Genomic DNA, 15,523 nt, shown 5'->3' with positions numbered 1-15,523 from the left:
TTTTGAGCCTGAGCCATGACAATCAAAGTCACTCTGTGTAGCCAACTTCTTGTTCTTGCTGAGAGCTAAGCTTTCTCCACATTTCCTAGAAGCCCGCTGAGGACAGGAGCAGCAGCTGTGAAGCAGGACTATAGAAAGTATAGTGGCAGTGGGGTAAATAAAAAAGTAATTCCCTGAAAATTTCCTAAAGCTTAGCAAGCCGAAGAATCAAGTCCTTGAGAAATATCCCACCCCAATTAATTCTTTAGCATATTAGTGTTTCATAAGCCCCAAGTATTTGAGGTCCATTCGACCCCATTGAGTGGTGTGCTGGAGCTGGCTCCTACCAGCTAGGGAGAGCCGACTTTGTGCCCAGCTCTTTGCAACTTCAAGTCCTGTAGTCACATTAGCAGCTTGAAACTGGCCACGGTGAGAGGATTTACACTACAGAAATTGGCAAACGCTATAAATCAGGACTTGTTTTTTCTCAGAGAGCCAGTTGTTCAGCCACTGACCCTATCTAAAGTCACTGAAGAAACTGAGTTCCAGAGAGGTTAAGCAACTTTTCCTAGGTCACACAGATAGCACATCCAGAGAGGGCCCTATTGAGATCAGCCAGGTGTGCCAACAGGTCTAAGAGTCCTAGGTTTTGGCACAGCCATGATCGGAGACCCAGACTCTCAGCATCAACTTCCCTCGCGACTGCTCTTGCCAGTGGAAGTGGGACCACAGGAACTGAGCCCATGGCTACACTTGCTTCTCGTTTCTTTCAGTTTGACACCCACTCTTAACCGCTCACTCTAAACAGGTTCCACTGCCCATGTTCAACCCAAGATGACATGTTTGAAGTTCCGACAGTCCTCATGGCTGGCTTGGCTTTTTAAATAAGATACCTCTGTCTCCAATATTTGAAAATGGCCTGGGCCCCACTGCTAGTGGGGTATTGGACCTGCCACTTGGGCTGGATTCCTGGGCCTTCCCTGGCTGGTTGGAAGGATAACTTAACAGGAACTACCTGGCTCTCATTCCCTCACTCTCCACCTAGGCTATGGGACTCTATTCATGTCTACCCCTCTTGGGGAAGAGGAGACATAAGGGGCTCTTTCCTGGGGGCTGCTAAGAAGACTGAAAACCTCCTAGTCATAGATCTACCCTAATACCTGCAATCATTGAATTTCAGAACTTTTTTAAATTGAAGCTAGAAAGATACCTTCGTTCAGCCATCTAATCCAAAAAGAGAAGGTCTAGATCTCTTAATAGGGCCCTGGATTCCTGACTCCCGGTTCCCCAGAGTCCAGCTTTCCTCATCCTCGGTGCCTGCCTTCTCAAGACCTTTTAGTATGGGGGTGAGCTTCAGGGAGCCTGTGGCTGGACTTGAAAGCGTTTTCCATGAACTCCCTGACACTCGTCCCATAATGGCATGTACATGCAAAGAGAGTCCCATCATTTCATTAGATTTCCAATGGCATTCATGACCTTTCCAAAAATGTAAGAATTCTGTACTCTAAAGTCATTTGGCCTGCCAGGATCTAGAGTCCTTAGGGGTTGCTCTTGCTTTGGTGACGTCCCTGGACTTCCCAGCTTTAGAAAGCCCAGCAGGCCCTTTCTAACCAGACTCCCAGGACATAAGCGGCCCATTCTCAGGAGCACTTATGGGCCACCATCAATGATAACTACTATTCACTGGGCACTCAGCACATGCCACGCGTTATTATAAAACTCCTTTATGTCAGTGTCTGGCACACTGTACGCCCTGAATAAACATTCGCTGATATTATTAGGTGCTCTTGGTCTATTATTTTTAATCCTCACCCAAACCCTGAGGGAATTTATATTCTGCAACTTACAAATAAGGAAATGAGGGTCAGAGGGGAAGTAATTAGTCTAAGATAGAAACTGAGGAATTAGGGTACACAGAGACATCCGTGTGACCGTGACACCTAAGCCCACAGCCCACCCTGCTCCTCCATTCCATGGATTCCTGGCTCTGGGTTCGGGTCCTACAGCCTCAGTGTTACCTCTGGAGAGAAGCCCCTTAAAGCTATGCTGAAACACCCGAGCAGCACAGGCAGGTCACCTGGGTCCTCACAGTTTTCCACAGCAAATGCAGTATGGATTTTTTCCTCACTCCATGTTACCATTAGCGTCAGGGCTTAACATTTCTTTGATGACAATGGCGACACAGAGCAAGGAAGTGAGGTCGCCACAAACTGAGTATATTTCCTATCTTTAAAAAAAAAAGGAAACTAACTAATTAAAACATCTCAATGACTTTCCATCTTTAATGGTGTTACAGTTAAAAAAATTGACTTGGGCATCAAGAGAAACAAATAATAAATGATAATCCCCTAGTGCCGGCAGAAAGACCCCATTTAACAAAGAATGCGCTTTCCCACAAGAAAACCATCTCCTTTTACTTACGTGCCACAATCCCTTCTTTGCCAGCTTTTCTATTACAGATTGCCACACTTCTGTTGAGAATGCAGTGGTGAAAATATGATCAAAGCAGGGCAAGAAACTTTGCAAAACAATGGGGTCATCTGAAAGAAAGTTTCATAGTGGAGAAATTTTTAATGGGGGGAAAGTCTAGGACATTTGGGGAAAAGTCTTCCAATTAAGAGCACACATAGACAAATGGTAAATTAAAGATATCAGAAAGAAAAGCATTTTAAAGTATGTAACTGCCTGAAGTTGCAATCATTTTAAATTCAGGTGAAAATCAATCCCCTAAGAGTTAGACAGGATAGTGGGAGCCAACATCCATTTAGCTTTTCTAGTCATCCAATCCAGTGATACGTGTTTATATTTAATGCCTCAAACAAACCATGAAGGCAGTGCCTGGTATCTCCATTCATGGAGGAAGAAATGGAAGCTTAAGGGGAATTACAAAACTCACTTCCTTTAAGAAAAATGTGACAAATACTATTTTCACCCAACAGATAAGAAACTAAGAAATGAGGTCAGGCTTCACGGCATATCATGCCGCTAGTTCATGACAAACAAGACTGGAACCCAGGTCTACCAACTCTTTTAGTCAATACGCCTTCTTCTAACCTAGTGGCCCATCAACCTATTGCATCTCATGATCCTTCAAACTACATTTCTCAAACTCATGGATGAGAGAAAGCATCCAGGGGGACAGATCAGACGGAATAACATGGCACCTCTTCCAGGATTATCAATATCCCAAATACATAAATATCAAAACAACAATATGTTGTATGAAAGGATACAAAATTTCCATAAGCATATTTTTTCAAAATTTAGAAATTGGACATGGGCGTACTTTCCCCCTCCAAACAGCAGTATTTTGATAGAAAAGCATGGGATGCATTGCCTCTCAAGGTAAGGGCAGAAAGAAAAGCATCCAGATTTCTTAAAGGGACAGTCACCAAGAGCAGTTGTTTAGAACTGTCCTAACTCTGGCTTCTGACAGAACAGTGATTTTTAAAAGACACAGAGAAGACAATAAGGAAGTGTGGGGAAAGGGCCAAGCCATCAGGTTCAGAAAAAGGGAAGCAGATTCAGTAATTGTCACCAGATGGTGGACTGTGGAGCTGTGACCCATCAGCACCTGCCTGGAGACCTCTGTCTGCGGGCGGGAGTCGTGTCCACCTCTAACCACTTCCACTCACTGCCTGCGCCTGCTCTTCCCCTTCTCAGTGCCTAACTTGCCCAACTCCGCAGAACTCTTCCCACAGACCACAGAAGTCGCCTTCCCCCAGTCACAGTGGCGACACTTGGCTCTCTTTAACAGTTGAATCTGTTATCAGCAGTGATTTTCCCTCTTCTGAAAGCCACAGAACATTTCTTAGCGATGCTAACATGACATTTTTCACATTCTAACATCTCTAGAATCGGGATATGTGTTACGATCGATGTTGTTTCTCAATGGCAGAACATAAATTAAAGGCACGTCTTAAATCAGTGCAATCTTAAATTTGATCAAGCATAGTATTTGCAAACAACGGCCTGGTTACTAGCGGAACTTCAGACCTCACTAAAATAACCAGAGCAGGAGCTCCTCTGTCACTGGCAAGGGATATGTCACTTGTGCTTTGTGGTTTTTCTGGTTTTGCCTAAGCCAGGCCACTGACAAAGCCACCTCAGGGGCCAGGTCATTAGAGTAAGAATCTAATGCAGTGATGCAAAAGGCCTCCCATGCGTCACTCCCAGACTGAGAGCTGGGTCCTCTGCTGCAGTGAGCTTCGCAGCCAGACACCGAGCGCCCACTGCCAGCTTTCCCAGGGCCCTCTGTCAGCCCTTTCAGGTTATTTTCATCGCAAACAAGAATGTGTTCTTGACGCATTGGAGAAATACATGCGAAAATCACAAGAAAGAGCAAAAATTACATAAAACAAGTAGTATAAATAGGGAAAGCTCTCTGAATAGCAACACAGAAAAGAGCTGAAACAAAATTGGGACTGCTTTAAGAAATTTGTTTTTTTACAAAGGCATGAGCCACTGAAGCTTTCAAAATGCTTTCTAATGAGAAAACTAGTTTGATTCAAACTACATAAATTAGCCACAAAGAAACACCCTGTAATTATCTCCCCAGGAGCCTGAGTCCCTAGGAGCCCTTCAAATAAAATAACAAGGACTTGGAAGGAAGGGAGGGAGGAAAAGTGGGAGGGAGGAGGAAGGGAAGAAGAAAGGAAAGGAGGGAGGGAGGGAGGCAGGGAAGGAGGGAGGGAGGGGAAAAGAAAAAGAAGGCTTCCCCATATCCAACTTACTGCCCATAGTGGTGAAAACTCCCACAAGGAAATCAGCAACCTGGGTCTGATCCTGGCTGCGCTGTAACAGTCGAAGACCCTCAAAAAACATGCGAGCAGCTTCATAATGCTGGAGCAACCGCAGCAAGGAATAACCCGCTCGGTAGTATCCCTGGAATGGGGACAAAAAGGAAAACCTTAATACTCCCATCTCTTCTCCTCTGCTGCTGAAAGGAAGGGCAAGATTGACGACAAGGGAAATGGACTCTAGAAGTCTCCCTTTTATGGAAACAGAGATTTCTAACGAGCACTGGATACAGGGTTGCCACATTATATTCGGTGCCACATTTTTCCTGTCATTTTCTCACTGGCAAGAAAATCACTGCTTTCACATCTGTGACGTACACAGCATCTAACATATGACATAGAGAAAAGGAAGCAGGCTTGGTTCCAATTACATGTGTGGTTTATTTATTCATGCCTCAAATCACAGCCTGGGCAAGAAGAGAGGAATGACAAAAATCCTACGACTAGAGTGTTCCAGAAAAGAATGAGATGATCATGTAAACACAGCAGTTACTCCCTGCTCCTTTCAATCAAAATAATCACAAGCATAGAGATTTACCGATCTCCACGTTATAGATAATATATACCGGGTTTCCCCAAAGATAAGACCTCGCCGGACAATCAGCTCTAAGGCGTCTTTTGGAGCAAAATTTAATATAAGACCTGGTCTATAATATAAGACTGGGTCTCGTACAATATAATGTAAGACCGGGTCTTATATTAATTTTTGCTCCAAAAGATGCATTTAGAGCTGATTGTCCGGCAAGGTGATTTTCGGGGAAACAGGGTACCAGAGGCAAAAAAAAAAACAAAAAAATTGATTTTCTGTAGAGAGGAAAATTACAATTAATAAAGGAAAATAATCTAGTTTTGCCTCTATGTAGACTGATGCAAAAGGCCTCCCATACATGCAACACTGTAGCTTGAGTAGGAACAAAAAAACACTTAACTGCTTTCCATCTACTTTCCAACTACTTTGACCATCTACATGTACTGGTACTTAAAATTCCACTTACCACCAAATCTCTATTTATTGAATTTTCTTAACCTTCATTTGGAAGTCTAAACCTTAGATAATGATCAGAAAAGGGGGAAAAACATTTTTTTTTTTCCAACCAGGTAAGCTAGTACAGAATTTTCCTTTTCTTTGACTTCCTCAGACTTAAGTTTCATCTTTTTATTTTGGATAGGGGTAAATAGGATCAGAATATGCCACCCCAAAATATGAGAAATGAGGACTGCATAAATCTCTCCTGGGGAATTTTTATGGCCTTGAAGAAGACAGAAAGTCAGCACTGCGATGGGCCTCACAAACAAATCCTTGCTAAAATATCCCTTACCCTCCCCTAGATTCCCGGTATATTTACTTTTCCACAGTTTGCAGCCCCCAGAAGTCTTTAAAACCGTCTCCTTTGTCTTGTCATCTCCACAATTTATGGCTCTGCGTTAAAAATGGTATACGAACTCTCAGGCCTACCTGCTTCTCAAGAGTTTTCACTTCTTTTCTCAGAAGGCCCCCGTGTCACATAAAAATTAACATCAAATAAAACTTGTATGCTTTTTCTCCTGTTCATCTTTCTCTTATCAGGCTCATTTGCAGGGCCCCAGCCACTGAACCAAAAGAGGGTAAAGGAGATGTTTTCTTTCCTCCCCTACAGAGGACATTTGGGGGCAGGGCAGGCAGGGGGAAACAATGGAGAAGGAGGGAGACACCCAGGAGTTCTGGATGAAAATGGGACGGTGGTCCTGGTTGCTATGCTGTAAGAAGCTGCTACAGGTTTGACTGCTCAAGGAAGAACCCGGGAGTATCACCCAAGACCCCCTCCGCTCCATGGGCCACAGCCACAGCCTCCACCTCAGAGATGTAGGCAAACCCTAACTACTCCCCGCCCTACCCTAGTTAGAGGAAGGGAAAATCCTAAAATGTCATTAGGCAGAACTCCTCAGAAATGCATTCCCATTTTCAAAACTATTCAATAATTCCTATAGTATCCATTCTCCAATAGAAGAGGTTTAATATAAAATATACAAATCCCTCCCTTGAGGTTGGCCTACTCGGTAGGTCAAACTTCCCCAACCACTTCCCACCGCGTTGTTTCTAGCAGCCATACAGAAAATGCAGATGACAGTGGCTATAATACAGACTCTTATTTACTGAATGTGAACAACTTTACTTCATGGCTCCTTAATCCTAGAAGCAACTCGAAGGCATAGGTATCATCTCATTTTATAGTTGGGGAAATGAAGGCTTAGAGAGGAAAAGTAACTCACCCAATCTGTTGAAACCAGTGCAAGGGAGAAAGGGCTGCACTTTCCCCACTTCATCCTGAAGCCTCTCTATAAAGTGCCTATGGATGAAACCTCTCTATAAAGTGTCTATACCACTAATTAGACACTCAGATGTATGCGGCCTCCACTAGCTCCAGAATGGAATTTCAGGTCCCTGGTTTTGCACATGCTTTTCCTCTCCCTAGCTTAACTGTGAACGACTCAAGGCCTGGGATGGTGTCTTCCACTCCTTTCGTTGAAGCATCAAGAGGGTGAAGGCACCTTGCGGAGAGGGCAGTCAAAACATTTTAGCCGAAAAAGTAATCAAGTGATTATTTACTAGCCTCTCAAACATCCCAGATCCCTCCAAAGGGGCTAATTTCTACTGTAAGAAACACTACCTGAAGAATAGATGCCATGCCGGACACCCAGCTCACATTTGAAATAAAGCTTTGCTAAAATGAAAGCTTGCAAACAGCACAAAACATGACTAGAGGATGAATTCTGGTGTAACTCCATCAGAACAAAACAAGCTCCAGGAGGCTCTCCACTGTACTCCATCAGCCAAGAGGCCCAGCTCAGCTCTCCCCTACCAGGAGGTTTCAACACTTGGCCATCTTGATTTTTACTCTTCTCTGGGTACTGCTCACATGCCTGATGGGCATCTGTTTGAAGTGCAAAAGGAGTTGAAAAAGAAGCACTCCCCTTTTAAAAAGAAGGGAAGGAAGGTGGCAGGTTAAGAAGAATGAGGCAGCAGCCACCCCAGCTGTCGTTGCACCGTACATACCTTCACGTAGGTTGGATCCCACTGGAGACATTCCTTGGCAGCCACAAATGCCTCGTTCCATTTCCCAAGGTTGTAAAATGCATTGGATTTGTTGCACAGCAGCACAGCCAAGTCCCTGGGGGGAACCCTATGAGAAAGAACAAGCTGGTGGTCGGTAAAACTATCTTCCTGCAAAAACAGAAAATATTCCGCGAAGGCCACCGTTTTGGTGCCGGCTGCTGCCATCACGAAGGGGTGTCAGCAGGAAATGTCCCACTTATGCCTATCAGATCTGACCCTTGTAGCCCTCTAGAAAGCCTGGGGCACTTGCAAGGTACAAATCTGTCCTTCCTTGCCCCCAAATCCTCTGCTCCCATCTTTTAATGACAGTGTTCTCAACACCTCAATTCCATCTCCTATTGATCTCCACAGACCTTTTCATATTTTAGAGACCACTGCTGAAGATGCTGCAAAAATGGTTACTGCTTCTAAGGTTGGAATGGACTGGAGTTCCCACTGAGCCTTAGCAGAGTCCAGACAAGGTGCGAATCATTCCACATGCATGTTCATGGAGACAGAGCTTATCACAGGAAGGGCCTTTCAAAACACGTGACCACACCATCCCCATGGACCCAGGAGAAGTGCTGTTCTAGTATATTGGCAGGGCCACCCTAACATTTGCAGGACCCAGAGGCCTGCAAACAGAGGCCCACACACCATGTGGTTAATCTGCACTGCCCAATAGGGTAGCCACCTTCCACATACGGCTATTTAAATTTAAATTAATTACAGTACAATAAAATTGAAAGCTCAGTTCCTTAGTTGTATTAGCCACAATTCAGTACTCAATAGTAGCCACACTCTATAGCACAGAACATTTTCATCATCACAGAAAGTCTCGCTGGACAGTGCTACTCTAAGTATTTGAAGGCCATAAATCAAGCTTACAAACTGTTCAATAAAATATGCTCTGCCCTCCTGATTTATAATAACCGGAAGGCAAGATTCATATTTAGAACTGCAGGGACTGTGTCAGGGCAGGGTGAGCCTCCTCCTCTCTTTTCACCTCAGCCTCTATCCTGCACTGCAACAGGCACAATTCCAAGCTCTGTCCACACCCCTGACTTTGGCCAGCTCTCAGAAAAATGGACCGCAGGAAGAGACCTGTGCAGGCCCCAGGAACAGGGTCCATGGACAGAAATTCTAGGCTTCTGGTATCCACGGTGTGGCTCAAAGGGGACGGAAGGGCTCGAGGTGGATAAAACCCCTGGCCTCATAGAATCCTGTCAGTGGGGAGGGGGAAAGGCCAAAAGGGGGCTCTCTAAAGCATGACAGGATGGGGCCCCTCTTACCTGGGTCTCGGGGTAGTACAACTAACTGCAAGGTTAGTGCTGAAACCAGGTGGAAAGAAGGAAATCACAAAATATACCACAATATGTTAACAGAAGTTCAGGTGCCATTGAATTCAAGACACACAAGGGGAAAAAGGAAGGCTCATGCATCTTTTTTAAATGAATATTTTAATTGTGAAAATAATACAAAGAGAAGAACACAGATCACTATAGAAAAGTTAGGTAATGCAGATAAACACAAAAATAAAGCACAATCGGGGTGGATGGGTGGCTCAGTTGGTTGGAGCTGGGTGGCAGGTTCAATTCCCACATGGGCCGGTGAGCTGCGCCCTCCGCAGCTGGAGTGGGGGCAGCGAGCTGCCACTGAGCTCCCGCTCGGCCCGTTGGCTCAGTCGGTTGGAGCGCATGCTCTCAACCACAGGATTACAGGTTTGACTCCCGCAGGGGATGGTGGGTTGCGCCCCCTGCAACTAAGATTGAACAATGGGGCTGGATGTGGAGCTAGGCTGTGCCCTCCACAGCTAAGAATGAAGGGACGGCGGCTTGACTTGGAGCTGATGGGTCCTGGGAAAAAAACACTGTTCTCCAATAAAGTCCTGGAAATACACACTGTTCCCCAGTACTGTCCTGTTCCCCTTCCCTAATAAAATCTTTAAAAATAAAGTAAAGCACACTAAAAATCACCTTTAGTACTGTCCCCACCCCAATGCTTTATGTGTATAGCTTCTCTCAGCACCCATAATTCCCTCTGGGTGACTGGCAAGGAAGCTGTGACCGCAGTGGAGGAGATGCCAGTGGAGGTGTCCAGCTCAGATACCTTGGCCAGTGTGGCCATTCCCAGCTGTAGTGAGTGTTGGCTGCAGCTAGGGCCTCCAGAGCTTTACCCTCAGCCTAATGGGAGCATGCTGTCCCCAGGAAACTGTGCCCCTGCTGTGGACTGAACTGTGTCCCCACCCCCTCAGATTCATATGTTGAAACCGTAGCTCCCAATGTGATGGTATTTGGAGATGGGGCTTTTGGGGGTGTCATTAGGTTTGGATGACGTCCTGAGGGTGGGGCCCTCAGGATGGGATTAGCGCCCTCATAAGAAGAGACACCAGAGAGCTTCCTCACTCTCTCTCTCCCTCCACCACATAAGGACACAGGGAAGTGGCCACCTGAAAACCAGGAAGAGAGTTCTTATCAAGAACTGAATTAGTCAGCACCTTCCCAGCCTCTAGAACTGTGAGAAATAAATTCCTGTTGTTTAAATCACCCAGGTGATGGGATTTTATTATGGCTCCCTGAGCTGACTAATATAGCCCCTGTCCCTAGGACAACTCCCAGAGGCCAGCCAGCCTACAAACAATCATTGACTGATATGGGAATCAAAAGGTCAGCCCCCTTGCCCCAAAGTGGGACCAGCTCTGCAGTACAACTCATGCTTCAGAGCTCCCCGGAGGGATCAGACTCCAGATGAGACAACATCCCTGCTTGGAGCCTTCCCCTGCCCCATCCTGCTCCCTCGGTTCCCTCCTCCTCAGAGCACTTGCTCCATAAACTACGTTCACCTAAATCCCTATGTCAGCTGGCAGCAGCAGGAAGGCAGGCAGCAACTGACGGGTAAGGGGAACACTTCCAGGAAGATCCATAAAAGATATCATGTGAGGGTCCTGGACGAAGTCCCATCAGTGGTCACACAGCTAGCAAGTGGTGGAGCTGAGATTTGAACCCTCACAGAGCGGGGTCAGTCTATGGCCATAACCAATATACAACGCGACTGCTTTAAGAAAGCTGGCTGTTTCGCCCTGAAGGAGGAGCTCTAGGCCCAGCTCTGAAACAGTTCTGATCTGAACCAAGAGGTGACAGAATCATAGAACTATAGCTCCAAGCCAATTACACTCAACTGAAGTCCAGCTAGAGCGGAGACACCAAGGTGATAGGAGGTAGGGGGTGAGAGCCATGTTTCGGTGATTTAATTCAGTGCCATTTCTCAGTACAAGTTCAGGCTGCACATACCCCACAAATGCCACCTTCTGCTTCCTCTACTATGGCTGTTCCCCAAGTATGATCTGGGAACCTCTGGCGGTCCCCAGGACCATTTCAGATGGTCCACAAGGTCAAATTATTTTCACAATTGTAGTAAGCTGAATAATAGTCCCCAAATAATGTCACCTTCTATGGGAAAAGGGAGTTTGCAGATGTGTTTAATTTATGAATCTTGAGAAGACTGTCCTATATTATATACAATCACAAGGGTCCTTATAAGAGAGAGACAGAGTGAGACCGGGCTACAGCAGAGTAGGGGGCAGTGTCATGACAGACATAGACTGGAATGATGTGCTTTGAAGATGGGGGAAGGGGCCACACGCCAAGGAAAACAGGCAGCCACTCAAAGCTGAAAGGGGCAAGGGAAGGGGTTCTCCTCCACTAGGAACCAGCCCTGTACTGTTTTAAGCTACGAAGTTTGGGGTAACTTGTTACAGCAGCAACAGGAAACTAACACAATAACATTAAGACAGTATGTCTTTTTTCACGCTCATTCTCTCTCATGTGTGCGGAGAATTTTCCAGAGTCTATATGACATGTGATATCGCAACAGATTGAATGCTGGAGCAGGTGTGAGAAGCCAGGTGTCTTCTACTGAGACAGACATTGAAGAGATCTGCAAAAATGTATAATAAAATGTGCCACTCTTCCCACCAAATTGTTTGCTTTGGAAAATATAGTTATTTTTCTTTAAAATATGTTATTTATGTTAATATGGACTTATTGTTGATATTTTTACATAAATAAATACATACTTTAAATTTCTCTCAGTTTTCAGTTCTAATACAGACTATATTGACAGCTAAAACCTACATAAACAAAACTTCTTTGGGATCCTCCATGATTTTTAAGCATGTCACAATACTAAAATGTTTGGGAATAGGTCTACTAGAAGCAGAGGTGCTGGGGAAGAAGTAAGCCTTAGTACCCGAGTAGTGTGCACTACTAGGGATAAATGACATAGGTACTCAAAAAGATGAAATGAATGACAACTGAGAAGTTTGGGGACTTCAGTCAAACCAGGAACTCTGATCCAGTAACCAGACAGAAGGGAAACTTTAGTAATGTTTATCAACTATCCCCTAGGTTTCACTTTCTATTTCTCTTACTACTCTGGTGTTCTTTATTCAGATTCTCAGCTGACAATACAGAGAAAAGCAACAGGAAGTAGGGGAGAAAGAAAACAGAAACTCAGCAGTGTGATAAGAAATGACAAGAAAGACAAACACAATAACATTAAGACATTAAGACAAAAGCAACAGAATCCCCACTTACTTAAAAAAAAAAAAAAAAAAAAGGTGGAGAGAAAAATCCAAACACTTACTTACCCCCACTGGTATAACTGCAGGAGAATCTGGATGGCTTCATCGTACTTTCTGATGGCCAAAGAGAAGTTCCCATTCTTAAAAACCTGGTTGCCAGATTCTTTCAACAGCTCAGCGTAAACTGTGGGGTCCATCCTGTGAGGAGACAGAGGAAAGGGTGTCTGCCAGGCCCGCACTGCACGGACCCGGTCCCTTTCACATCTGCATTGCTGAGAGTCTGGAGAGGCAGTGTGTTCATTCTGGCCCCACCCACCAGGGGAGGGCACACCCTAACAACACCCCTCACCACTATGGGACCTGACTGGAGTCTAACCAGGTCATTTCTTCTTCAGTTCTTTTCTGACCTCAGGGGCAGGCCAGAACAATGCCATTTATTCTGTATTAATGATCAAGTGAGGCACTGAGCAAGGAGGTTTGCTTCCATTCACAAGACAACATAATCCTGGCAGGCAGTTTGGCTCAAGAAGTGGCAGCTATTCCCATAACAGGCACTCTCATTCCTCTCTCCTTTACCCATCACTACAGCCTGCCCATAAGGAGGCATTGTCCTCTCTGTTCAGATGAGGAAACAGGCTCAAAGAGGTTCACGCCGCTTGCCTAAGGATCTGCTAATGGCATTCCCCAGTTCGGACCTCAAATTCAGGTTTCTGCTCTTCACAAATATCACATTGCCTGTGATACAAGCAGAACCCAGCTGATAGTCCTTCTACTCAGAAGGTGGATTGGAGAGGGAAGGTACAGTTCTAAAAGCCACCACATACAAGGGGCTAAGACGCAGGGTCACAACTCCTGCCTCTCCCGAGCTCTTCTCTTCCTAAAACACTACATATAAAATAAGCTCCAGAGTACGTGTTTGTCCCTGAGATTTGTCTCTGAATTTGCCATCACCTGCTTTCTTGTCTGTGCCCCCGAGAAGCACTTGCTTCTTTCAGGTCGTGTCTTCTGTTTTACTCATTTTTGTATCCCTATGGCCTAGGATATAACGGGAACTTAAATATTTGTGGTGTAACAAATCTGACCCAGAGAGGTTGCCTGTTACTTATCGATGCTCTCTGGTGTGGCCTGGGTAATCGGAGAGAAGTCCCTGGAGCCCTGCTGACAGGATGGGCCTCAGGAAGTGTTTACTGAACAAAGGTAGCGGAGAGGAGAGCATCTTGGAGAGCCTCAAGAAGCAGATGCCAAGGAGGTAGGGGCAGCAGAGCTCTCAGGATTTCCTCCTCCCAAGATGGCCGTAGGAAAGGCAAGGGGTCACCCCAATAAACTTTAATTTACAAAAAAAGAGAGAGGGCAAGGTGATGGGGAAGGTCTTAAACAAGGAGAGTTCAGGCGCTTGCATATGCCACGTACCTGTGGGGTCACACAACCTACTGGGGGCCTTGTAAACCAACACAGTTCTTGGGCAGATAATCATTCTTATTCTTTTTATCATTTCAAACCTTGGTAAGGGGCTTGGGGACAGGGGAAGCAGACCCAAGCAGACATAAGTAGTGGCTTATTTTAAACGCATGTGAGCTTATTGGAAATGGGTTTTTGTTTGTTTGTTTGATTTTTTAACTGTGCTGCATTCCTCAGGTAGAGCTGCATCAGAATGAGGCACTTGACTATTAAACAAGTCAGAAGACAAAATTCCACCTACACTTTTCGTTAAATAATCTCTCAATTCCATGGCTCACATTTACAGAGAGATGACTGAGGAGAACATTAAAAAAAAAAGTTGGTGAACTAGAGAATACAAACATGTTTCTCTGTCAAATATTGTTAGCCATACATGTCCAGTGAATGTTTTTTTAAATTGGCCATGATCAGACAACTAGAAAAGGGAAATTGCTGTAACAATGAACAAAGGGTTAATACTCCTCTTTTGTAAATAGCTTTACACCACAAGAAAGGCCCAACACTCTGACCAAACTGTGTAAGGTCCTAAATAGACAATTCACAGAGGAATACAAGTAATGGTTAAATATATGGAGACTGGATAAACAGCATCACCCTCACTAGTGAGCAAGAGATGAAAAATTAAAGCAACAGGGTATCATTGGAAAATGATTAAAAGACTGACCCCAAGTCTGGGTGCAATCATATTTTGCTTACAGGGAAATATACCCTACCGTGGATAGATTTAGGCTCATGGATGTTTGCCACAGTGAAAAACTGGAAATAACTCTCCCTAAATGCACCATTACGTGGGTTAGAATCAGTTGTAGAAGGTCCATATGGTGTAACACCATGCAGTTATTTTTAAAACCATATTGTAAAAGAACATTTAATGACAGGCTAAGTTAGTCAATGAAAAATACAAGCTACATCAAAAGGTGTATAATCCCGAATTACATTTTAAACTCACATATGTACTGAAGTTATGCCGGAATATGAACAGTCACACCACTGGAATTGTTACCCAGACACCACCGGGTTTGACCAAGCCCGGACACCGCAGCGAGAAGGGCTACCCCTCCGGTAACAGGGTTACACAGGGTTTCAATTTTCCTCCTCGTGTCTTCCTGAACTTCCAATTACTCTACAATGTACCACCGTAATAATCAGACCATGAATTATTTTTGTTTGTTTTTACAGTTCTGCCTACACTAAGCAGAATAAGCCCCCCACCTTTTATTAATTTTGCTCTGAGTTCTGCTCTTCTTTCATTCATTTATTGATTCCATTAAACATGTGTTTTATAGGCATCATGGAGAACCTCGACTCTAGGCACCAAGCAACATCTCTGAGTGGGTCCTTCTTCATGTCTCACAAGCTGCCCACAGGCATCTCAAGGAAGGGCGTTTGAGGGAGTGGAAGCCATTGTCATCAACGTGCATATCTGAAAAACCATCAAAATGGCAGCCCTCCTTGCTTATTTCTACACCGGTGTCTAGCCTCAGGTACTTATTGGGGCTGCTACCAAGTCCTTCTGGGCTTTCCTCGGTGCCTGATTCTCAGCTACTTTCATTCCCTCTCTACTTAGCCTTGTCACTGGCCAGTGGGAAGGCATTCTGGTTGTCACCAAATGTCTCATTCTCAGCAGATCCC

General features: G+C 44.9%; 1 protein-coding gene across 1 annotated transcript in view; it reads right to left on the bottom strand.

Annotated features, from left to right (window-relative positions):
- The window catches only part of TRANK1 (tetratricopeptide repeat and ankyrin repeat containing 1), a 96,637-nt gene that overhangs the window by 58,275 nt on the left and 22,839 nt on the right, over positions 1-15,523 (bottom strand). Inside the window, exons 2-5 of the mRNA XM_033133008.1 lie at positions 12,500-12,631; positions 7,813-7,939; positions 4,713-4,863; positions 2,401-2,519 (exon numbers count right to left, since the gene is read on the bottom strand). Of these exons, the coding sequence (XP_032988899.1) occupies positions 2,401-2,519; positions 4,713-4,863; positions 7,813-7,939; positions 12,500-12,631 (529 nt within the window). The remainder of the gene's footprint in view (positions 1-2,400; positions 2,520-4,712; positions 4,864-7,812; positions 7,940-12,499; positions 12,632-15,523) is intronic.

Source organism: Rhinolophus ferrumequinum, chromosome 17 (assembly GCF_004115265.2).
Source record: "Rhinolophus ferrumequinum isolate MPI-CBG mRhiFer1 chromosome 17, mRhiFer1_v1.p, whole genome shotgun sequence".
Lineage (NCBI taxonomy): Eukaryota > Metazoa > Chordata > Mammalia > Chiroptera > Rhinolophidae > Rhinolophus > Rhinolophus ferrumequinum.
Note: the sequence above shows the minus strand (reverse complement) of the source record. Positions and strands in the feature narration are given on the sequence as shown.